Consider the following 24,319-nt stretch of genomic DNA (forward strand, 5'->3'; position numbering starts at 1 on the left):
GCGCACAGTACGTCGGCTCTAAAGTTGGGATACTGTTGCAGGTTCCCATCGAAGTGAGAGACTAGCCCGCCTGTCCGTCTCGCCAACCCAATTCCCTCCTGCCGGGGTGTCTGCTTTGTCAGCACGTCTAACCTGACCTGGAGATCCCTGCAGGCGGCAGCTGCCTCCTCCTCTCTCTTCCTGGATGCGAGAACCTCGGCGTTCAGTTGTGCCACTGCTTTTCTGAGGTCCTCTATCTGCTGCTCAGCCGTCATGTCGTCTGCCGTTCGTGAGCTCGCTAGTAGGCACCTGTTTCTCTCCCCTCCTCGAGGCTGTAGATGCCCACAATGATGAGACGGAGCTTACTGTCAGAGCTGCTTGGAGATCCTAGCTCACAGAGGATCACGCTAGCCAGCGATCATTAAGTAAAAGTCTTTATTGAATTACAGTTTCCATTCTCACGCTGCTGCGCGCAAACTCTACGTCTAGTAGCTAGATCGGCGAAGCTCCGTCTGAGTCTCCGCCCCGTGTGCACCAACTTAATATCCTAGCCTTGCTCCACCTTTTCCGCCTGACTGTCCTCCTCTGGGTCCCTCTACCCCCCGGGGCTTCTTCCTTCCGGGATTCTTCTGACGCTGACCCGGACCCTCCTGCCTCCTTGCGCCGGGCTTTAGGACCTGGTTCCCTTTCGGGGCTGCTTACTGCGCCGCCTTCCTCTGCATTTGAACTTGGCGCGCGCGCCCAACCTTCCACTTTCCTCTTAACCGTTTCTTCGCTCCCCGATGGAGGCGTGGCCACTCCTGACTCATGCCCTCCCTCCTGTGGTGAGCTGCCAGCGCTTCCCCCCTGGCTCCCTTTCTCTTCCCTGCTTCCTGGCGGTGACGCTGGTCCCGATTTCCAACTGCTCTCCCCTGAGTCCCCTCTGGCTCTATCTTCCTGGGGTGCCCCCCTAGACTCCCCCCTTGCCCTGGCCACTGGTGCTCCTTTCTGTGAATCCTCTGATTCACTGGAAAGACTGGGAGATCTCGGGTCGTCGTCATCACTCATCTTTTCTTCTGCCTCCTCCCCTTCGCTCTCTGTCTCCTCCCTTGCCCGTGCCTCTGCTCCTAAACCCCTGACACCATCCCACTTGGTGGCCATCGCAGCCTCCTTGGTTTCATGATGTGCTGCGTGAAGAAGTTCAGCTAAAAGAGGGCAAAGGCTGCTTTCCTCGCTGCCGCAGTTGCAAGATCTTGTCCATGAGACCCTTCATGGCACACCGGTGGCAGGGCAGGCTCCCCTCTTTCTGCAGCACCTGAAATGACCCTGGGCGGGGGGCTCCCCTGGGCTCTGCTTATGGGGTGCCCACTCTGGGCTCCCCTCCCCTCCCCACACTCTCCTCCCTCCCTCTCCCACCCACTTCACACATAGCCTCTCCCCCCACACACAATTTCTCTGCAAACCAGCCTGGTCCTTGGCAGGCAGGCAGGCGCGAAAGATGGTATTTTTGGGAGCCCTGCAGGAGGCGGCTGTAGCTGGGGAGGAGGCCGGGGTTCAGAACCAAGCAGATGGTGGGGGAGAGTGAGCGGCTCGGCTCCAGGCCCCCCAACCGACCCCCACCAGCGGGCGCTGCTTCTGGCGGGGGTCCTGTGAGGACCTCGGCTCCTGCGCTCCTGCCTGCTGCCCCCTCCTCCCTGGTCCTCCTTGGCTGTCTATATATTTTTTGGGAGGGGGGCTGCTCTGTTCCATCTCTGCCGCTCTCCCCAAAGAGGAAGCCCAACAGCTTGAATGCTGCTTCCCCAAACTTCAAACAAGGACGGCAGGAAACAAAGGCTGGCTCCCAGCAGCCGCCGCCTTTGATGCCTCCCTCGGCTGGGTCTCGGGGGTCTGGGCAAGCGGATTTCGGGAAGGGCCCTGAGACAGATTCCTTTCCTCCTCCTCCTCCTCGCCCCCCTTGCCTCTCCTGGCAGAGCGGCTGGCTGGCTCTGCTCTGCCAAAGGAAATCTCTTGGGGTGGGAGGGAGGGGAGAGGAAGGAGTTAGCCGAATAAATAGGAATAAATATGCGTGGCAAGTGCAGGTAGGAAGCAGCACCTGTCTGGAGGGGGAGAGGGAATGCTAATGAGGAGGAGGATGGCAGAGAGGGGCTGCAGAAGAAGATGCAAGAGCATTTCCTGCATTGCAGGGGTGGGACTAGATGGCCTTTGGGGGACCCTTCCAGCTCAACAGTGCTGGGAGTCGAGTGTCCAAGGGAGCTGCCACTTCTGGGAAGGCCCTCTGGAGAGGCTGGGCGTGAGGCGTTCCAAACTGCCCTGGGATCTTTGGATAAAGGACGGCGTATAAACTGAATTATTCTTCGGAATAAGAATGCAGCATTTGCAGCTGGCTGACTTGAGAAGGCAATCCAACAGAGGCACAGAGGAGACCTCTCAGGGCTTCTTGGAGTTCCCAGGGGGCAGGGGATGCTCTTGCAATGGGGTCCTGGGCCTGCTGCTGCCAGCCCCACTCCCTCGCCATTCCTGTCCCCCTTCTGGAGAGCAGCGGCTGCTGTGGCTCAAGGCCTCTTCCTGGCCTGCCCTCTCCTCTGCCTCGGTAAAGATCTCTCCCTTCATCGGAAATGTCCGTCTTTGCGGTCTGGGCCAGAGTTAGGCCCTTGCATGTTTGGGGGTCTTGCAATTACAGTGGTACCTCTGGATGCAAACGGGATCCGTTCCTGAGCCCCGTTCACATCCTGCAGTGAAGACAACCCGCGCCCGCGTGTCTGCACATGCGCGAGTCATGATTTGCCGCTTCTGCACATGCGTGTGATGTCATTTTGAGCGCCTGCGCATGCGTGAGCGGCGAAACCCGGAAGTAACGCCCTTCCGGTCAAAGCATGACCCAAAAAGGCTGAACCTGAAGTGACTTCAACCTGAGGTATGAATGTACCTTCCAGAGTAGAAATGTTTCCAGAATTCCCGGTCTCTGCCGCGCCCCTAATGGACTGTGTTCTTCACAGCCAGCCCCGTGGCAGGGATGTGGGGTTCAGAACTGTTCAGTAGGTCCAGTTGGCTTGCAAGGGGGCCTGTGGGGGGCAGTGCCACCGGGGGGAGGGCTTGGCGGTACATGCACCTCTCCTGCATTGAAGGGGGTGGACTAGATGACTCTTAGGGTTCCTTCCGACCCCACAGCCCAATGATCCTCTTGCCCTTGGCAGGGGAAGGCAGGGGCTTCTTCCCCCACAGGCCACGGTGCAGAAGGGCTCTGCTGCCCCCCGGCTCCCATTGCGTGGCTGGGGGGGGATCCCTCTCTCCGCCCGCAAATACAAGGCGACAGGAATCAGACGGGCCGTCTCTCCCCGCAACAGCTCCCATTTCCAGACCAGTCAGCAGCCCCCGGCGGGCGAAGGGGCCTGTCAGGGCGCATTAGTGCCAGCGCTGGGCGGGCGCCTTCCCCGCCGACTCCCCTCTCCCTCCGTCAGGAGGTTCTGACTCATCCATTTTAACTGTCCAGACGCTCCTGCCAGACATTATCCGGAGCGCTTTGTAATCATGAAATATTAATGGCGGATATTGAATTTAAAGCGCCATTTATGTCGGGATCCTTTGCTGGAAAGGGCAGTTGTAAAGGGGCGGCCTTCAAAGTGGGGGGGGGGCGAGGGGAGAGGGAGAAAGAGAGAGGGAGGGAAAGAAAGAGAGAGAGAGAGAGAGAGACAGCAGTGGGGGAACAGTCAGCATTTCCCACCCGAGGACCCAACTGCCCCTCCTCTTGCAAAGGGCTTTTGCCCTAAGCAGGAACGTGACCCCTCCCTCCCTCTTGGTGCTTCGGGGGGGGGGGGAGAAGGATGACACTGAATGACGCATATCTTCTCATAACTGCCCAGGAGCTTCATTCCAGCCCCTGCCCGTTACTGCTGGTGGGACGCTTGCCGCTCTTTGGGTCTCAACCCCACTTTGGTGCAATTCAGACACGCAGAATCGTAGGGTTCAGAGGCACCCCAAGGTCATCCAGTCCAACCCCCGCCATAGATGCTCACACTTTCTGCACCCGCACACACCCGGCGCTTCTGGGTGGGGCTGGATGCCCAAGGGTGCCTCTTGCCCTCCTCCCCCTGGGGAGGGAACCTGCTTCCTCCCATTTCACAGCCCTGGGGGCCCCTGCCTCTCGGGTGCCCAGAGACCCCTCCAAATGGGGCCAGGAGCTCCTCTCCCTCCTGGGTTTCCAGGCTGAACCTCTGCATGTGGGGAGGGTCATGGCCGGCTGGTCAGCGGCTGCCCCATCTCTGGCGCTGGCTTGGCTCTCGATGGCCCCGAGTCACAATGGCCCCACTCTGGCTCCCCAGTCCAATGCTTCTGAATCCCAGTGGCTGGAAACTGCAGGATGTGAAAGGGCTGCTCTTGCATAACCTCCAAGTGTCCCGGTTTTCCGGGGACAGTCCCAGAATTACAGAAGCTGTCCTGGTTTCTGATTTGATCCATAGCTGTCAACGTTTCCCTTTTTCAAAGGGAAATTCCCTTATTCCGAATAGGATTCCTCACAAGAAAAGGGAAAAGTTGACAGCTATGATTTGATCCCAGAATGTCCACGTTTCCCGGTTTTCTCCCCTCCATGTCTCTGAGAACAATCAAAGTGGAGTGTGTGTGTCGGTGCAAAAACAGAGTCCAGTTTATACTGAAAATACAATCCCTGCACCAAATGAAGGAGACAGTGAAGCTGGTGTAAAAAGCCCCTCCTAGAATTTCAAAGGAAAAGGTCACCAATCTGCTTTAAATTCTTTAATTGCAATGCTTCAGCAGCCAGCTGTCCTCAGAAACACCTGGAGTTTTTGTTCCTTTCTTGTAAGTGGAGCCTGACGCTGTCTACTCGAAAGTGAGTCCCACTGTAGTCAATGGATCTTACTCCCAGGTAACTGGGTAAAGACTGGGCAGCCTTTTGCTGCCATCCAAAGCAGTTCAGTAGGATTTACTGCCTGGTATGTTCCTGACCATTCTCACAGATTCCATTACTATTACTATTAGGTAAAGGTAAAGGTACCCCTGCCCGTACGGGCCAGTCGTGTCCGACTCTAGGGTTGTGCGCCCATCTCACTTAAGAGGCCGGGGGCCAGTGCCATTCGAAGACACTTCCGGGTCACGTGGCCAGCGTGACGAAGCTGCTCTGGCGAGCCTGCACCAGCACAGCACACGGAAACGCCGTTTACCTTCCCGCTAAAAAGTGGTACCTATTTATCTACTTGCACTTAGGGGTGCTTTCAAACTGCTAGGTGGGCAGGAGCTGGGACCGAAAGACGGGAGCTCACCCCGCCGCGGGGATTCGAACCGCCGACCTTACGATTGGCAAGTCCTAGGCACTGAGGTTTTACTCTTGTGCCGTCATTCTGTTGCTGGCCTCCCTGATGGGCACCCGGTTGGCCGCCGTGAGAGCAGGATGCCTGGCCTGATCCGGCGCGCTTTGCCTTCTGCTCTGGCTCGGTGCTCTTTGGGCAGCCGCGAGCATTTCCTCGGGGATGCGCAGGGCCGGGCGCGGCATGAAGGGGCCTGTTGAGCCCCCAGAGCCTCTTGGAGTGTTTGTGCAGATAAATCTTCATTTCCCGCACAAGCTGTTTACCTTCCTTGGGCTAATATTAGGGATTCTCTCCCTGTTTTCTCCGGCGCTCATGTAAAATGATGGGCCCTTGACTGCTGTGTCCACTGCTGGTAATTGAGATGATAAATCTTCCTGCCGGAGAACGGCCGTAATCGCAGACGGAGCTGGACCGCTCCTTAATTACCCTCCTGCCGCTGAGCCGGGGCAGCGCAAGGGGAGGGGAGGGGGCCAGAGGGAGGGGAGCCCCTCTTTCCGAGGGAGATTCCTCCCCGGCAAAGACTCACCTGCGCCAAGGGAGAGGCGGGGGCCAGGATCCAGATGCACCAAGGCCGGTCCAACTGGTCACTTTGGTGGCAGGGCGAATGGGGTTAGAAGGATCATGGAATCGGAGGGTTGTAGGGTGGGGAGGGACCCCAGGGGTCATCTAGTCCAACCCCTGGGCATGAAGGAACTCGGCTAAAGAATCCCTGGAAGATGGTCATCCGACCTCCGCTTAGAAACCTCAGTCGAATGATAGAATAATGGGGCTGGAAGGGACCCCCAGGGCTCACTGTGGCTTTTGGAAGGCATCTGAGGGCAGCCCTGTATAGGGAAGTTTTTGAGGGTTGCTGTTTTGTGGAGTTTTATATTTTGCTGGAAGCCGCCCAGAATGGCTGGGGCAGCCCAGTCAGATGGACAGCGTAGAAATAATAAAAATGTTGTTGTTGTTCATATGGGAGGTTCCTTTTAAACCAACCCGGCTTTCTCCTTAATCCTCAACTTTCATCATCTGTTTGACTTTGATTCATACACTGATTCTTCTCCTTCTTTGGAGATCCCTCGTAGCAGAGTAAGATTGTCTTCCATGAACATGCTTTTAACAATGAGTCCGTAAGTGACTGTGGAGGCCAATTCTGGACCCACACATCCTTCCACAGTGGGGACATTGGTTTCTGGGCAGGAGCTGATCCCGGTGTGGATTTGCCAAGCGTGCCTTCCTCTTAGCACGTTTCTCCCTTGCGTCCTGAGTTTGAGCGTCTTCAAAGCCCAGGACACCTTTGATCAAGGCTCTTCTCCAACTGGAGCACTCGCAGGCCAGTGTTTCCAGTTGTTGGTGTTTATACTACATTTTTTAAGATTTGCCTTGAAAGAGTCTTTCAACCTCTTTTGTTGACCACCAGCATTACGCTTTCCATTTTTAAGTTCAGAACAGAGTAGTTGCTTTGGGAGACGATCATCAGGCATCTGCACAACATGACCAGTCCAACGAAGCTGATGTTGAAGAATCTTTGCTTCCACACTGGTGATCTTTGCTTTACCTTTTGTGCTCCTTCTACAGGGTGGGGGGCTGTGGGTCAGGGGTGCTCTCGCTGCGACTCCTGCATTGCAGGCAGTTGGACTAGGGAATCCGGGCTGGGGGGTTCCACCAACTGTGCAATTCTGTGATCCTGCTGGGAGTGGGGTGGGATTCTGTGCCAGAATGCATCCCCCATGGATCACCTCTCCTTGTCAGAGAGGGGCTGCCTTGCCAGCTTCCCCTTGCTGCCCCATTGGATGTGGGGAGTCCCTCCCTCCCTCCCTCTGCTTCCTTCCCCGCTTTTCATGGGCTACAGAGGGACTTCCTGGCTTCCTGGCACATCCCCTTCTGCCGGTGCCCCTCCTCATGGGCAGCTGACGCGGTCGGATCCTTCTGGATGAGTCCGTCAGGCCTGCAGCCCCCCCCCCCCGGCTGGGAGTCCCATCCTGCTTCTCCGTGCCCCCCAGCTCCCCTCCCCACCTGCCTCCCCCCCCCCCACGGCGCTTTCAGATTAATGGCATTCCGACTCCTGGAGGAAATGCGGTGAAAAAACCGGCATGTTTAATTTTAATTTAGGAAAGCATTTAGGTAGCGGAGCCTCGTTTCCTCGCTGCTGTCAATCACGTTTTCTCAAGGCTGACATCAATTAGTTTAAAAATATTGAATGTAATTTTGCCTGACACAACATATTGCAGCCACTGCAAAATATAATTTATTTTAGAAGAAGAAATAATTAAACTAATTTGCATGTCAGTCAGCCGGGTTGGGATGCTGGGGGGGGAGGGGCCGGTGGAGATGATGGATCCTCCGGGGAGGGGGAGGGGAGCCACCTTGCCCCCTCCCTCCTTGCGAAACCCCCCCCCCCCGGGCCGACTGCAGAGCCCCTTTGGCCTCGGAGTCCCAGCCCTGCGCCTCCCAGCAGCCTCTTGCCACAGGTGCCAGCGGAGGGGCTGGCAGGGGCAGCAAGGCAGGAGCTGGCAGAGGAGAGGCAGCGGGGAGATGCCCCCCCCAGGAGGGGCTAGGATGGCTTGGCTCCAAGACGTTCAGGAGAAGGGGAGTAAGAGAGGCTGTTGGAGGAGGAACGGGGTGGGGGGGCTCAAGCTAGGAGGCATGGCACCCCCCCCCTCATCTCCTTATTATTTTATTCTTATTTTTTATTTGCATTTTTCAAATACAGAGAAAGAAAAGACAAAGAATACATCCCACGTCCCCTTCCCTCCCCCCTCTGGCTGCACAACTTTCATATTCCTCTCGACTAAATACCTGGTGACTTCCCTCCCACCCTATTCCTGGTTTCTTTATTTTTCTATTAAATCACGTGTTCCAAATTCTTCATCTTCAAAGTTCTTTGCCTGTTAAATTCTGTTATAAACCACCAGAATGCCTATATCATGCAAATCCAATTGAAAACACACGTAAACGTAATAGGCCGCATAGTAACAATCACAAAGTTATTTACTAGAACTACAGAAAAATACAAAAGAGATGAAGAAATTAGTAAAGAATGTACTATGGCCCTGACTATATAGGACTTGTAGTTTGTACATACTGGACTTGGTGGTCAACCGAAAAGCTACATTTTTATTATATTATGTCACAATGTTGATTTTGACATTATGGGAAGCGGTATCTAATTTTTGAGAAGTAGTTCTAGTAAATAACTTTGCAATTGTTAATATATGGCCTATTCTGTTAAATTCTGTTAACTTCTGTTCTGCTGGAGTTACTCCAGACCTGCTAGGTTATTTCCTTGTTAATACTGGTTCTTAAAATATTCGACAATCCTTTCCCTCCCCTCCTCCTCCAACCCCCACAAGGACCCTGCCAGGGAGGCTGAGAGGCAGGGACCCAGGGAACGGCACGGCCAAGGGGGAATTTGAACTCTGGTCTCCTGGGTTCTAGTCCTCTTCACAAGATGGAGCAAACTTGTTTTCTGCTGCTCTGGAGGGCAGGACTCGAACCCATGGCTTCAAGAAAGGAGATTCCGACTAAACATACAGAAGAACTTTCTGGCAGTAAGAGCCGTTCTTCCGTGGGATGGAAGGTAGCAGTTGGCTCTCCTTCCTTGGAGGTTTTTAAGAAGAGGTTGAATGCCCATCTCTCTTGGATGCTTGAGCTGAAATCGCTGTGTTTCAGGGGGTTGGACTAGATGACCCTTGGGGTCCCTTCCAGTTCTACAGTTCTGTGATTCTATCCGAGGAGACAGGTCACTGGGGGATGCGAGAGGAGGGGGAAGTTGCTGTGCCCCTTGGGGGCTCCGTCTGCTTGGCCATTGGGGGACTGGATGGGTCTAATCCACTGGGAATTTTGGGGCCTCCATTCATGTACAGGAGAAGTTCAGCTCCTTTCCATTCTTGGTGACGCTTGCTTCCCCTGAGCTAAAAAGGTAAAGGACCCCTGGACGGTTGAGTCCAGTCTTTTTCTTTTTAATAACTTTTTATTAAATTTTACTATTTATTATTCAATACATTTACCATATAAAAAATAAAAATAAAACACACTTCCCCCCCCCCCCGTGACTTCCCTCAACTTTCCCTTCTGGTTCTTTAACTATTTGCTACTTCTGCTTCATTTTTGTCTTATTTTTCATCTTTAAATTTACTGCTCTTATTTTCTCATCATTTTTGTACCACATTTTCTTCAAATGACATCTTGCATTTAATTAATTTCCATGTTGTTATTTCTTAACCTTTACTCTTGTTTTCTTAGTTGCAAGTGTTTACTCAAACCCTGCTAATGAGTCCATTTCTTTACAATATTTCTGTAAATACAGCATGAACAGTTCCCATTCTTTTTTAAAGTCTCTAGTGTCCTTGTCTCTGAGTCTTCCCGTAAGTTTAGCCATTTCCGCAGAATCCATCAGTTTGGCTTGCCATTCTTCTTTCACTGGTATCTTGTCGTCTTTCCATTTTGGGGCTAGTAAAACCCTGGCCGCTGCTGTCGCATACATGAATAACTTCTTCTGCCCTGTTGGTAATTCCTGGCCTATAATACCTAAAAAGAAAGCTTCTGATTTTTCAGCCACGGTTATTTTAAACACCTTTTTCAATTCGTTATATATCATTTCTCAATAATTTTGGGAAAGGATGGCTGAATCCCGTCAAAGGAGACTATGGGGTCAGATGTCTCTACTTGCACTGGCCTGCTTTCGAACTACTAGGTTGGCAGGATCCGGCACAGAGCAAGGGGAGCTCACTCTGTCATGCGGATTTGAACTGCCGACCTTCCGATCGGCAAGCCCAAGAGGCTCAGTGGTTTTGACCCCCGTGCCACCCGGGTCCCAAGCTTCCCCTGAACCCCGTTGGCCCTTGTGCCCCCAGCTGGCAGAGATCCTTCTGTGCCACCCGCGTGGGCACCTGGGAACTTGGTCGTCTCCCTCTGGCAGGCAAATGTGCATTTTTGAGGGCTGTGGGAAGAAAAGGGAGGCGGCTTGATTGGCTGGTTGAGTTGCTTAATTTGTAACCCTCGTTTTGTCTCCTGAGCCCCAAGATGAGCAAAACGTAAAACCTATTAAGAACATGACGCACTAGTAGGGCAGCCAGGAAATTGCCCCCTGACTCCCGCAGCCCAGACCAACTCCAGCTACAAAACCTGAGGCTGCTAAGGAGACTCTTGCACCACTGTCTTGGTATGGGGTTTTTTTTTGGGGGGGGCAGGGCTGGTGTTGCTGTTACTGCTATTAATTTTTTGCATTTTTTTGTTATTTTACTACATCTTTATTTTTAGATCTTACGGCCATTGTTCAATTTGGTTGTGGACTTTTTGACGCGTTTTATTGATGGTTTGTGACGACTTTTGCTGTGTTTGTAATTATGAACCTGTGTTCATGTTGTGAGCCGCCTTGAGCGTGGTTTTAACGGTGGAAAGGTAATGCACAGTTAAGGTGAAGGTGACTGAGAGGCTCTCCTTGGGTCTGACTTGGAGCTACAAGGCAAGTGGGGGGGGGTTTGAAAGACCGAGACCCAGAAGCTTGTAGTGGAAACAGAACATGGCGGAGATCCGAGTCAGGGCAGGAAGAGAGGCTCTCGGCGGCATCTCTGGAGCCTCCCCCCCACTCTGAACCCCCTATGAGTTCCACTGCCGGCAGGACCCCCCAGTCCCAACATGTCAGACATGGAGAGTCCTCCCCTCCCTTTCGTAAATTCACAGATAAGAATTAACGAGCAGCTGATATATTTATAGTCCTTTTATTACGGCATCAAGCACAAATACACAGCTCTCCGCACGGAGGGCGCTTGGCCACTCCAGCCTTCCTTCCGACTTCAGCAGCATTTTAGGCGCCAATGAGAAGTTCCTCCCTCCCTCTGCCTCCTTTGCTCTCTGATATGTTTGGACCTCCAAGTCCATGCTGGGGGGGGGTCCCCCCATGCTCTCAAGAGACGTCTCAACTAGCTGCCTTGTCATTATCTCCTAACTGGGTAACTCCTCCCTCAGCTTCTGTTTCTCTTTCTGCTTCTGAACATGCTGTGGGCAAGGGGACGACTCTCTGGTCTGCCATAGAATGCACCCCCCCCCAGTCCTCCTCTTCAGACCATTCCCTGGCACAACCCAGGCTTGGAAATGCTAAGGGCACCAAGAGGCAGAGCCTCCGTCCTGGGCTGCCCTTTGGGTCTCTGCTTCCCTCCAGCCATTAATAAACCAGCAGCCTGCGTAATCCAGGCAGGGCCCATTTGCAGGATCAGACCCGGGGCTCCTGGAGTCCTGCATGCTGCCCACTGGATGCTCCAAAGCAAAGTCCAAATGTGGGAGGGAGCAGAGCCCAGGGCCGCATCTCTCCCTGCTTGTCGTCTGCAGCAACTGGCCCTGAGAGGCACGAGAGCAGAGCAGAAACAGGGTCCCGTCTTCCTCTCTAGAAAGGTCCAGTTGGTGACCATCCCTCTGTCTTGTGGCAAGGAGTTCCAGAGTTTAATGGCAGTGTATGACAAAGTGCTATATCTTGTCCATCCCGATGCTTCATCTGACGGCCGCATGGACTTCCGGAGTGATGTGAGCAGGAGGCAAACTTTCCCCTGCCAGCCTTGCATAATTTCACACACCTCTGGTTCTGCCATCTTCTACCAGAGTTTCCGCACAAGGGATGTGCTCCTCCCCGTGATAATTTGGGTGGCCCTTTTCTGGGTACACGATATCCTTGATCAGCTGGTTATTGACCAAAATAAATAAATACAATATCCTTTTTGAGGCCAGGCAGCCAGAACTGTGCGCAGTCCTCCAAACATGGTCGCCTCAGAGATTGGTAAAAGGGCATTGCGATGGGGGGAGTTTTATTTTCCTTCCCTAACGCTCCCCATCAGGCAGGGATGGCGGCTCAGGAGTCCCTGGCGGGCGGCCAGGCAATCTCTCTCCCAGAGCCACCAGCCCAGGAGAAGCCACCCGCTTTTTGGATGATTTTCTGAGATTTCTTGTGAGCTACGCTTACTTCTGTTGGCTTAAATTTGTGCTGCCTCCTACGTGTTTTTTCTGAGCTGCCTTGTAAGAAAAGGCTTCTTAAAGAAATCTGAGCAGTGGCCAAGAAGAGGGAGGGAGTTAGGGGGCAATGGGCAGCCCCTGCCCCTCCTTCCCAGATCCAGCAGCCCCACTCCTGTGCCAACCTGCCCATTTCCTCTGCCCGGATCCGGCCCCTGCCCAGCCCAGCCCTGCAGCTCCATCTCTCCCACTCCTTTCAGTGGAGCAGGGCAGGTGCCAGGCGCTTGATGGATGGCGCTGGCCCCTCCGCCGGGACCCTCCCCTCTAATCAGCAAAGTGGCAGCCGCGGCAGAACGAGCCAGAAGAGGGGGGTCTTTGAAGGCCGGCTCTGGCTGGCGTGATGCCCCTTTGCCCCCGTCCCCCAGGCCTTTGGGCAACGGCGGTTCCGTGCAAACTTATCAGCAAAGAGGCAGATGTTGGAGGCCAGCAAGGCAGAGCCAGGCTAGCTGGCCAGCCTGCGGGTGGCATTGCCAAGGAGTCCGGGATTGGCAGAGCCCCCTCCCTGGCTAGGCTGCTGCTGGGGCTGCACTTCCTGCTCACGGCTGCATTCCAGAATGCCGGCCGCTCTTCCTGGTGCAAAGGGCTCTCAGAAATGGCTGCTGGTGGATCAGCACATCCTGCCCCTCCCAGCAGCCAGCCGGGTGCCCCGTGGGCAGGATGGGGTGCGAGGCCAGCCCCTTCCCCAGCGACTGGCCTTCATGGCATGCTCAGAGGCTGACTAAAGCTGCTTTTAGCCTCGATTTCCTGGATTTGTGGTGATATGAGAGTGGGGCAGGGCAGTCAATGGGCAAGGCTTCCTCACCCTGGAGGTGCCCGCATGCCCTCTCTCAGCAAGATGCCTTGAGGTGGAGGTGATGGTCTCTCTTGGGCATTGGCAGAGCTGAGCAGGGAGAGATGCCCCTCCTTGCCCGCCTCTCTCCAGCAGACGCTCTCTGCCACGGAGGAGGGAGACTGGCATGGTGCCCGCCAGCTGGGCTTGCTGCCAGCCCTGGCCGGAGCGATGCTTCTTGGCAAAGGGCACCAGCTCCGGGAGTCAGAGGTGGGGTGGGTGTCTGTGCCTGGAGGCAGGGGCATCGTCCGCATTGCTCCCACCCTACAAGCAGGGTCGGACACTGTGTCCAGGCTCACAGCAGTCTGGCAAGGGGGAGAGGCAGCCGTGGGGTGGGCTGAAGAGGGGGTGTCTTTGCAACAGGTGGGGCTGGCAGGGACTTACCTGGAGGTGGGCAAGGAGCTTGGGGCTGGCCTGCATTTCTTCAGGGCTTCCTGTGGTTCGGGGCCACTCCATTTGCCGTGGGTCAGGCTCTGCTCCTTCCCCATGGCCTCCGTCCTCCGTCCTCCCAGGCGGCTGCATCAGAGAGACTTTGGCTATGGAGGGGGGTCAGGGGAGCTCTCCCTAGGGCTGGAGGGGCCTGGTTCCACCTTTGGCTGGGAGATGCTCTTGGGGTGCCAACAGCCCCCCCCGAGCTCCCTGGCATGTGGTAAAACCATGGAATTGTAGAGGTGATGGGGGGTGGCCCTGGGGGGTGGGCGAGTGAGGCCACCCCGTGTATTATCCCATCAGAAAACTGTACAGTCTAGATTCTGCCTCCAGTGGGCAGGAATGATGCAGCCACCTGAGGTCACTTTGATGTCCATCAGATTCAATTGTAGAGGACACAAACTGGTAAGGTGGTACCTTGGTTTTTTAACGTAATCCGTTCCAGAAGTCCATTCGAGTTCTGAAACATTCAGAAACACAAAACTGAAAGCGGAAGCCTCAAAACGGAAGCCGCATTTCCTGTTCCAATTTCTGAGGCAAGTTTGAAAACCGAGGCATTGACTTCTGGGTATTTGGCGTTCGAGTTCCGAAACATTCGACTACGGAGGCATTCGAAAACCGAGGTACCACTGTGTAGGTTTCTTCATGCCTCTGTTGAGAAGATCAGGAAGGAAAAGCCAGGAAGTTTCTGTCTGGAAGCCACTTGGCTCCGAAAACTCACCCTGCAATTCTAGGCTTGCCTGTGGGAAACTGTCCTGGGGGGGTGTCATTGGGATTTATATAGTCTTAATGATTGGTTCTTTCTTGTTTTTAGTGATTCTTGTTTTTTAGTGATTCTTGTTGTCATCTAGTCCAACCCCCTGCAATGCAGGAATCTCAGCTAAAGCATCCTTGACAGATTGCCGTCCAACCTCTGCTTCTAAACCTCCAGGGAAGGCGAGTCTGCCACCTTCCGAGGGAGACTGTTCCCCTTGGCCTCAGAAAGTTCTCCCTGAGGTGCAGCTGGAATCTCCTCCATTAGTTCTGGAGCAGGAGAAAGCCAGTTGGTCCCTCTTCCGAGAGATGCCCCCCCCCCGGACCTTGGGAGGCGGCTCTCAGTCCCCTCTGCCCTTTTCTGTGTTCCAGACAATCACGCTCAGGTGTCCAGGAAGACCCTTCGCATCCGCATCCTGGACGTGAACGACAATCCTCCCGAACTCGCCACGCCTTACGAGGCGGCCGTCTGCGAGGACGCCAAGCCTGGGCAGGTGAGGAGAAGGGAGGGCAGCCGGGGGGGGGCAGCCAGGTGAGGGGCTCTGAGCCCACAAGGCAGGCCCTGGACTTGGCAGCTTCACCTCCACGTCTCCTGCAGGGAGACTTCAGGCAGGGGCGGGGGGGGATCCATATGGGGCAGGGACAGCCTTGCTGGGCAGAAAGGTCCCCCCAAACCCTGGAAACTCCCCTCCCCTCTCACCTGCTTGCTTTTGCCTAGGGAGGGGCTGGGGGGTGTCTTATGTGGCGTACGACAGCCCTGACCACTCGTTGTGGGGAGCTGTGGTCCAGCAGGAGCATTTGGGGTGGGGGCTTTTCTCTCCCCTTTCTGTCTCTCCTCCCCCCCCCCCCAGATCCCTGCTCCCCAAGCTGCTGGGGTGGCTCAGCGGCTGTCAATCAGGGAAGTCAATCTGGGTGAGGCCATCACCTCCGCTGGGGAGGGGGGGGAGGCCGCCCTTCCTGTCCTGCCATGCTGGGGGGGGACACTTTTGGGAGCTGCAGTCTCTGTCTGCCCCTGAGAGGCACCTGTGGCCCCACCTGCCCCCAAGAGGGGCTCTTCTAGAATACATATATTTTACTGAGATTATTACGACAGATTAAAGTAAGTTTTTAAAAGAAAAGAAAAGGGAGAAAGAGAATACATAAGAGCAATAAATATAATTAAGGTTGCAAAGCTGAAATATAAACTTAGTATAGGTTGATTCACGATGGTTTTGACAAATACATTTGAAACGCCTTAAAGACGTCTGTGGATAGCCGTTATCTGGAAGAATGGGCTGTAAGAGTTTTTGTATCCATTGATCAAAGGGGGGGCATATCTGTGTCTTTCCAACGTATCAGGATCAATCTATTTGTGGGGGGGGGCACTGAGAATCCATTGGTGCTGAGCCAATCCGTTGGCGCCCCGTGTTGGGCATGTTGTTTTGAGCTGCTCCTCTGAGCGCTGCCCTCCCTCCCTGCAGCTGATCCAGACCATCAGCGTCGTGGACCGGGATGAGCCCCAGAGCGGCCACCGCTTCTACTTCACTCTGGCCCCCGAGGCCTCCTCCAGCCACCACTTCTCCCTGCTGGATATCGAGGGTAAGCCAGGGAGCAGGGAGGGACCCCCAGGTCATCTAGTCCAGCCCCCCACCTTGCCCACACACAGGTAGCCCTTCCGCCTGCTCTCCCACACCCAAGGCTGGCAGCCCTGCCCCACTCATACACGCATGCCAGCTCCTGCCCCACCCTTGGCGAGTGCCCCCCATGCCCCCCTCTGCCCTGCCCGCCTCCCCTCTGCTCTCTCCTGGGCACGGTATAAATATCGGCGGTGACAAACGGCCGCCAACCGCCCATCTGTTTCTTTGTACAAATTTGTAGCCAGTTTTGAGATGTGATTTATAAATATTGCTGCTGGAGCCAAGACAAGACACTGATGGATGCCAGCCCAGATGGAGACACAAAGCGCTCACTTAAATCTCCCCCTTTTACATCCTCGGCGGCGGCAGGAAGAGACCTCGGGCGCAAAGCTCCGCACAGCCCTCCCTGCCTGGCTTGAGGGGGCTCCCTGGGGTCAGGCTGGCAGAAGGGGGTGGCTGGGGGAAAGGAGGGCGTCCTGGTTCCTGAGAGGGGCAAGGAAGCTGCTCTTCTCCTGCCATGCCTGCAAGCATTCCTGCCTTACATGGGGTTGGGCTGGATGACCTTCGGGGGTCCCTGCCAGCTCTGCGATTCTGTGAATCTAAGCTCCACTGGGGTGCATCTGGGTATGGACTGAAATGCCCACCAAAGTGGGGCAGGGGGGACAACTGCTCTCCTTCTGGGCTTGTGAGCTTCCAGGGGCCTCCGCCTCCCTCTGTGGCTGCAGGGGCTGCATTTCTTTAGCCCAGAGAGTTCTGTGCACCCCGTCAGCAAAATCTCCCCACAGAGAGCAAGAAAACAGGAACAGGCACAACTGTAAGAAGAAGAAGCAGCCGCTGACAAGGAGGATTTCTTTCATATTCATTTATTTATTTCTTAAGATTTATATGCCGCTCGATTGTGGAGGGGAAAAACCCCCAAGGCGGTTTAGAAAATTATAAAACCCAGAAAGAATGCACAGCAATCGTTTAAAAGATACAAAAAGTTAAAAATACTGAAACGATATAAAATTTGCATTCACTTTCTCAGCATCCAAAGAGTTCCTCATGTTTCCAGCTGGGCTTCTGGGATCTGCGCAGGCAGAAATCTGACCAAGGAAGCTTTTTTGAGTCCTGCACTCCCTGGTGAATTTCTGCCTGTTGTGCAGGTGGCTCGCAGGGCCTGCACATGTCCCCCTCCCACAGCTGACCGGCTGCCTGGTCCTGGGCTGGCCTGCAAGGGTGGCCCAGCTGCCGCTCTCTGCTCCACCTTAGGGGCAGACTGTGGGTCCGTTGGGTCCCCCATGTCTGGGGCTTTGACCCTCCAATCTCCCCCCCCCCCACCAGCGCCATTGGGCCTTTCCCTGGGGAGTTTGAATGGCAGCTAGCATCCCATGGGGTGTCCTGTGGGGGACACACACCCCACCAGCTTGTTTGGCGGGATTCGAACCCGTGGCTGCAAGTTACAAGGAAGGAGATTCCGACACAACATCAGGAAGACCTTTCTGACAGGAAGAGCTGTTTGTGGGATGGAAGGAGATGGGCTCTCCTTCCTGGGAGGTTTTTAAGAAGAGGTTGGACGGCTTGGATGCCGGAACTGAGATCCTTGTGTTTCAGGGGTTAGACTAGATGACTCTTAAGGGTCCCTTCCAACTCTAGCATTCTATGACCCCCCTCCCAACGCAGGCAGGCTTTGCTGGGCTGCATGGAACAAGCACAGGGTGCAGGTGGGGGAGATGGGGCCCCCAGAAGTCCCTCTCTAGACATTCCCCAAAACACACAAGGCAGAGATGAGGCAGGACAGATTGGGGTGGGGGCACATCCCAGAAGCGCAGACCCCACCCTCCCACTTTTGCAATGGGAGAAGAAGGTTTGTCTCCTGCCGGGCTGCTTTTGGCTCTGGAAGATACTCTCTCTCTCTGTGTGTGTTTCTTGGCTGGCTGGTGGCTAATTGGGAGCGACACCGGACGGCTCCTGACTGCAGGCAAAAGGAGCAGATGCAGGAACTCTCTAAAGATCTCGTTAGAAGCAAGGTTTTTTTGGGGGGGGGCAGGAGGAGCTGGCAGCTTCCTGGGGACCCTGACAGTGAAGAGAGGAAGGCGGGAGAGGATCTGCGGAGTCTGTGCCTGCAAGGAGGGCGGGGGGGGGAGAGAACTGACTCTGGCTGGGCTGGCCCCGAGGACGAATCCTGCTGCACCAGCTGCAAAGAGCACCTGACGGCCCTCAGGTGTGTGTGTGGGGGGGCTGCCTGGGGAAGGGGATGCCTGCCGCTCTCCGCCCATCCCATGACCCTCTGCCTCCTTGGATTAGAATCAGTAGGAAAAAGACAGTCACGGAACAGAGAAATTACACAAAACAAATGAAATACCATGAAAATCCCTGAAACGAGAAGTAATCGACTAGAAATTTGAATTTTGGTCATTTAAGGTTTATGATTTTTCTAGTTTCTTCTGAGGAAACTGAATAGTTCAGTGAAATGAGGTTTGTAGCTGGCATCCGATTAAGGCTTTGTACAATTCTAGGTTTTTCTAATTTTTTCCTTAAACTTTTTGATTTTTATTATTTAGTTTATTAGTATAAGAATATTTTCCTTGTTGATTACTTCTTGTTTCAGGGATTTTCACAGTATTTCATTTGTTTTGTGTCATTCCTCGGATTAGAATGGCGGAACTGTAGGGTTGGGAGGGACCCCCAAGGGCCATCCAGTCTGACCCCCTGCCATGCACGATGCCCCTTCTGCCTCCCCACAGACAACACGGCCGCCGTGCACACCCAGCGCCTGGGCTTCAACCGGCAGGAGCAGGACCTCTTCCTGCTGCCCATCCTGGTGGTGGACAGCGGGCCCCCCACCCTCAGCAGCACCGGGACCCTCACCATCCGCATCTGCGGCTGCGACAGCTCCGGCGCCATCCAGTCCTGCAACACCACTGCCTACGTGGTCTCCGCCTCGCTCAGCCCCGGAGCCCTCATTGCCCTGCTGGTCTGTGTCCTCATCCTCATCGGTGAGTCTCTGTGCCCCACGGAGCCCCCTTCCTGCCCCTCGGGGGGGGGGGAGGGCCACTCCTCCAAGAACACAAATACATAAGGAAAGGAAAGGAAACCAAGGAAGTCCCTCCCATCAACACTTGAAAGGACAGAGGCTGTTCGTCAACCAAAGGCCGGGTGCAAGGGAAACCTTTCTCCTGGCAGCTAAAGATATGGAAGGAAGGGGCCACAAGCAGGGAAGCACTGCAGAAAAGGTCCCGCTCTCGTGTTGCCACCCTCCACAGCTTGAGGAAGAGGCACACGAAGGCAGACATCAGAGGAGGATCTCAGTGTCCGGGTAGGTTCATGTGGAAAGAGGCTGTCCTGGGGTATTGGGCCCCTGAGCTGTTAAAATCAGCACTTTGAATTGGGCCTGGGAACTAATTGGTAGCCAGTGCAGTAAGATCAGGATCGGTGTCATACACTCAAACCGTCTTGCTCCGGTGAGCAACCTGGCTGCCGAATTCTGCACCAGCTGAAGTTTCTGAACGGTCTTCAGGGGCAGCTCTATGTATAACAAGTTGCAGTAATCCATCCTTGAGGTTCCCAGAGCAGAGGCAGCAGAAGTTAAGACTCCCCCTGTAGGGGCTCAGCTGGGAAACCAGGCGAAGCTGAAGGAAGGTCCTCTGGGGCCACCTGAGCCTCAAGCGACAGTAGTGGATCCAGAAGGACCTCCTTCTTCAGAGGAAGGGGAACCCCATCAAGAGCAGGTGCCCTCCCACCCATCTGGTCTTGGGAATCCCCCACTAACAGGGTCTCCGTCTTATCTGGGTTGAGCTTCAGTTTGTTGGCTCTCATCCTGTCCATGACCGAGGCAAGACACTGGTCCAGAACTCCCACTGCCTCACCTGCAGATGTCAGGGAGAAAGAGAGCTGAGAGTCATCTGCATACAGTGGTGCCCCGCAAGACGAATGCCTCGCAAGACGGAAAACTCGCTAGACGAAAGAGTTTTCCATTTTGGAGGTGCTTCGCAAAACGAATTTCCTATGGGCTTGCTTCGCAAGGCGACAATGTCTTGCGAGTTCCTGCTGGGTTTTTTCCCTCCCCCCCCTTTTTCTAAGCCGCTAAGCCGCTTATCAGCTGATCCAATCAACAGATAAGCCACTAAAAGCCGCTAAAAGCCGCTAATAGCACTAATAGCGCTAATCCTTCAATGGGCTTGCTTCGCAAGACGAAAAAACCGCTAGACGAAGAGAATCACAGAACGGATTCTTTTCGTCTTGCGAGGCACCACTGTACTGCTGGCAACATACTCCAAACCTCCGGATAATCCCACTCAGAGGTTTCATGTAGATGTTAAACAGCACGAGGGATAATATAGACTTTGAGGAACCCCACATTGAAGGCTCCATGGGGCCAGAGGAGGTGGGTTTTCCTTTGTAAGGAAAGGGAGACCCCTTTGGGTAGGAGGTGCTTGGAAGGAGCCCTTGGCTCTTGTCCCGGGGGGTCCCCTGCTCTCTCCCACCCCCTCTTCCAACCTTGACCACCCCTCTCCCCCCCCCCAGTGCTGGTCCTCCTGATCCTGACTCTGAAGCGGCACCAGAAGGGCCACCTCTCTTCCGAGGAGGACGAGGACATGCGCGACAACGTCATCAAGTACAACGACGAGGGGGGCGGGGAGCAGGACACGGAGGCCTACGACATGTCTGCCCTGCGCAGCCTCTACGACTTTGCGGAGACCAAGGGGGGCGGGGGCGAGGGCCCCCCCGTCCTGCCCTCGGAGCTGCACTCGCTGCCGCAGTGGCGCCCGGCGCCCGACTTGGACTTCTCCGTCTTCAGGGACTACATCAGCAGGAAGGTGGGGCAGGCGGACGAGGACCCTTCTGTGCCCCCCTACGACTCCTTCCAGACCTACGCCTTTGAGGGGGCCGACTCCCCTCCCGCCTCCCTCAGCTCCATCGCCTCCCGCTCCACGGGCTCCGAGCAGGACTTCTCCTACCTGGGCAGCTGGGGGCCACGCTTCCGGCAGCTGGCGGCCCTCTACGCCGGGCGCCGGGGAGGGGAGGAGGACGGCGGTGGCGGCGGCGCAGAGTCCTAGGCCCACCAAACCAAAAAGACACCCCACCCACAGCGGAGGAGAGAGAGCCAGGCTGGCAGTGGCTTCCGGGGGGGGGCACCGTGTGGATGCAGCCAGGTCCAGCCACACAGAAGAACCCCCCAAGTGCCCTGGCCTGCCTGCAAGGGGAGGGCCTTGGGGTGAGGGAGGGCCAGGGCAGGGGGCCAGGGACGCCCCACTGCTTGCCCCCTCGCAGCCTCTTCCAGTGAAACTCTCCACGCCCCTTGAAGACTGCATCTCTGCCAGCCAGGACTTCTCCCCTGGCAAATTATCATTTAAATGGATCTGCGCAGGGGAGGGGGCGGCCTGCCTGGGAGGGAGGGGAGCCTTTTGTTGTTGAAATTGATTTTGTCACTTGATTCCAACGTTTGACAAGCTTTGATTTGCTAAGCGGAGTCTCTGCCAAGAGGAGCCTGCTGCTCCTTCTCCCGCTGGCTGGCTCTCCTTCCCGGGTCTCCCTCTCCAGGACTTTCCCCCGGACCTTCCTCTCTGGCCTCATCCTTGGGGAAGGGGAGGCCTTTGGTTGTGGGTTCCAGGGAGGGGAGGGGGCACAGCGCTTTTCCAGTGGGAGGGGGGACCATTTTGATTCCCTCCTTTGGCAGCGTTCCCTATTGCATTTTGGATTTGAACCTTCCACCCCTCTTGGGGACCAATCCTCAGGGTCTTCTAATTCTCCACAGCAGAGCGCTCCTCTCCCACACGCAGCCCCAGACACCGCCCCCCCCCCGGCAAAGACACCCCCACCTTGTCCTCCCCAGGTGCTTGCAGTGTGACACCCCTCCCCTCCAGCAGGTGCATCACTGCTCCGCAGGGTCTCCCCCCACCAACCGTCCCCTTCTGGCTCCACCTGCCCGTTTCCCTCTTGCAAAAGTTGTGCGCCATTGGCAGAAGCTGGTTGCCTGAGACTCCCCCCCCTCCCTGCCATGGGTCTGAGGGAGGCCGCTCTCTTGGGGCAAATGGTTGCCCCACAGCCTCATTGCCAGTCTCACTTCTCCCTACAAAATGCCTGGCCTTTGGGGTGAGAGACCAGCAAGGGCCCATTGGGACTTGGGGCCAAGATGCAGGCCTGAAGGGTGTGTTGGGGGGCCGGGAGTGGGGCAGCCTTCATGACTCCCCTTTCCCCTGGCACCTGCTGTGACCCCCAAGCTCCCTGTTCCTGGCCAGTTCCCCCCCTCCTGCCCCCCTTTGCAGGCCTGCCTGACTTTACGGCTCGGACCAAGCCGAGTCGCTGGTTCTCAGGATTTTCCCCAGTCTCCCTGGGCTGTTCCGGTAGTGGGAGGGGGGGTGGGATGGGCCTCCCCATGCCAGCCTGGCCTTCACTGTGACTTCCCCTCTGGTTCTAGAGAGGCAACTGGGCAGATGGCAGTGTCCCCCCCCCCGTGGTCCTTGTCCAAAGGGTGGGGGCCAGATGCAGGGACAGCGGCTCTTTGCTCCCCTCCCTCTCCTCCTCAGGAACGCCTCCCCTCCCTGTTCCCTGGGGGCAGCCGGCCTCTCAGGCCACAGGCCAAACAGGGTATGTATCTGGCGCTCCCCCCCCCCCACTGCCTGCCCTCCCACCCACCTGCCCAGAGCTGCTGTCCTGGTGACACCCCTCCACTCCTGCCTCTTCCCACCTGTAAATAGGGGTGCCCCCCAAAGGATGCCCCCCCACAGGAGGAGCTGGCAGGCCCATGGAGCACGGGGGGGGGGGCAGCTGTGCTTTGAGTTCTGAGCCAGCCAAGTTGCTCACCTTTGGTATTTTCACACTTTGGTCTTTCTGGGACCCGGAAATAAATGATCTCCTTGTCGTCTTCCTGGAGTCCTTTGTGCTGCTTTCCTTTGGTAAGGGAGGGGGGCAGGCACCCACCCTGTATGTGACAGACAGACAAGGAGAGGAGCCCCCAGTGCCTGTCTTGCTCCGTGGGGGTGAGGTGGGGTGGAAAACCTCCTGCTGCCCTTTGCAGCTGCTGGGCCTGGGACTGGTGGGCAGCGAGCTCCCCAGAAGGGGCCTGGCCTGTGTGTCCGTCCTGCGGGGATTTTGCTTCATTGGAGGTTTTCAGACAGAGGTCAGATGGCCGCCTGCCAGGGATTCTTGAGCTGAGATTCCTGCATTGCAGGGGGCTGGACTAGATGACCCCGGGGACTCCCTCCATCTCTACAATTTTATGATTTTAGGAAAGCCTTTGCAGCTCAGCCAGAAGCCTGGCAGGGACCGGAGCCCCTTTCCGTTGCTGCACAGGGGTGACCCCACAGAAGTGGGTCTGGTCCGCTGGCTCCAGGCAGGCGTTCAGAATCCCCTTCCCTCAAAAGAGTAATGGCTCTCCGTCTCCTAAAAGGGGTCCAGATCAGATCTTCTTGCAGCCCTTCCTGCCGCTTTGAATTGTCACGTGGCCCTCGGAGGTGTTGAATTCTTCACGACCCACATATTTTTGTCATGCGTTTAATTTATAATTCACAATTCGTAATTTGTAATTCATGACACTGTACTTTGCAATTCCCATGAATTGAGGGGGCTGGGGGTCGGGCGAGACTCCTGGCTGGTCTGCGGAAGGAGGAGGAGGAGGAGGAGGAGGAGGGATGTCTCAGCCAAGTGGAATCTCTGGCGTCTCCCACAAGAACCCTTTTAATCTGCCACTAGTTTAAGGTCTGCGCTTGAGCCTCTGAGCCAGCCCCAAATCCAGCTCCTTTCCGTCCCCCCAACGGCTGCTTGCAGGGAAGGATCCTGGCAAGGCGTCCCAAGAGGACTGCTACATTCCTTGGTAGTTTCTTGGGAGGGGAAAGTGGACTCAGATGGGCAGAGATGCTGGAAGGAGGCCCGGAGGGAGAGGATGAGAGCCCCATGTGGGGTGTGCCCTCTTCCGCTGCGTGCCCCCAGCTTCCAGAAACCCTCTTTTAAGTGTTCCTGGGCAGGTGCAGACGGGGGGGGGGGGTCATGGCTTTCCTCTCCCCTCTCATGCCCACAGCCAAGTTAGGCAGTCTTCCTGGGCAGCCAAGTGTCACTCATGGGGGCGGCTGGTCTCTGGACTAAGAATTGCCAGCCTTTGGAGCACCCATAGGTAAAGGTAAAGGGACCCCTGACCATTAGGTCCAGTCGTGACCGACTCTGAGGTTGTGGCACTGATCTCACTTTATTGGCCGAGGTAGCCGGCGTACAGCTTCTGGGTCATGTGGCCAGCATGACTAAGCCGCTTCTGGTGAACCAGAGCAGCGCACAGAAATGCCGTTTACCTTCCCGCTGGAGTGGTACCTATTTATCTACTCGCACTTTGTGCTTTTGAACTGCTAGGTTGGCAGGAGCAGGGACCGAGCAACGGGAGCTCACCCCATCATGGGGATTCGAACCGCCGACCTTCTGATCAGCAAGTCCTAGGCTCTGTGGTTTAGCCCACAGCA

The 24,319-nt window shown here is 55.7% G+C and overlaps 1 protein-coding gene across 4 annotated transcripts in view; it reads left to right on the forward strand.

Moving 5' to 3' along the window:
• CDH22 (cadherin 22) overlaps window positions 1-22,737 on the forward strand; it is a 66,067-nt gene extending 43,330 nt beyond the window's left edge. For all 4 annotated transcript variants that reach the window (XM_081196141.1, XM_081196144.1, XM_081196143.1 and 1 more), the window contains 4 exons: window positions 14,647-14,768; window positions 15,735-15,852; window positions 18,617-18,868; window positions 20,397-22,737. In XM_081196141.1, coding sequence (XP_081052267.1) covers window positions 14,647-14,768; window positions 15,735-15,852; window positions 18,617-18,868; window positions 20,397-20,929 — 1,025 coding nt within the window. In that variant the 3' untranslated portion in view covers window positions 20,930-22,737. The remainder of the gene's footprint in view (window positions 1-14,646; window positions 14,769-15,734; window positions 15,853-18,616; window positions 18,869-20,396) is intronic.
• The last annotated feature ends 1,582 nt before the right edge of the window (window positions 22,738-24,319 follow it).

Source organism: Podarcis bocagei (genome assembly GCF_964188305.1).
Source record: "Podarcis bocagei genome assembly, chromosome: 5".
NCBI classification, from domain to species: Eukaryota; Metazoa; Chordata; class Lepidosauria; order Squamata; family Lacertidae; genus Podarcis; species Podarcis bocagei.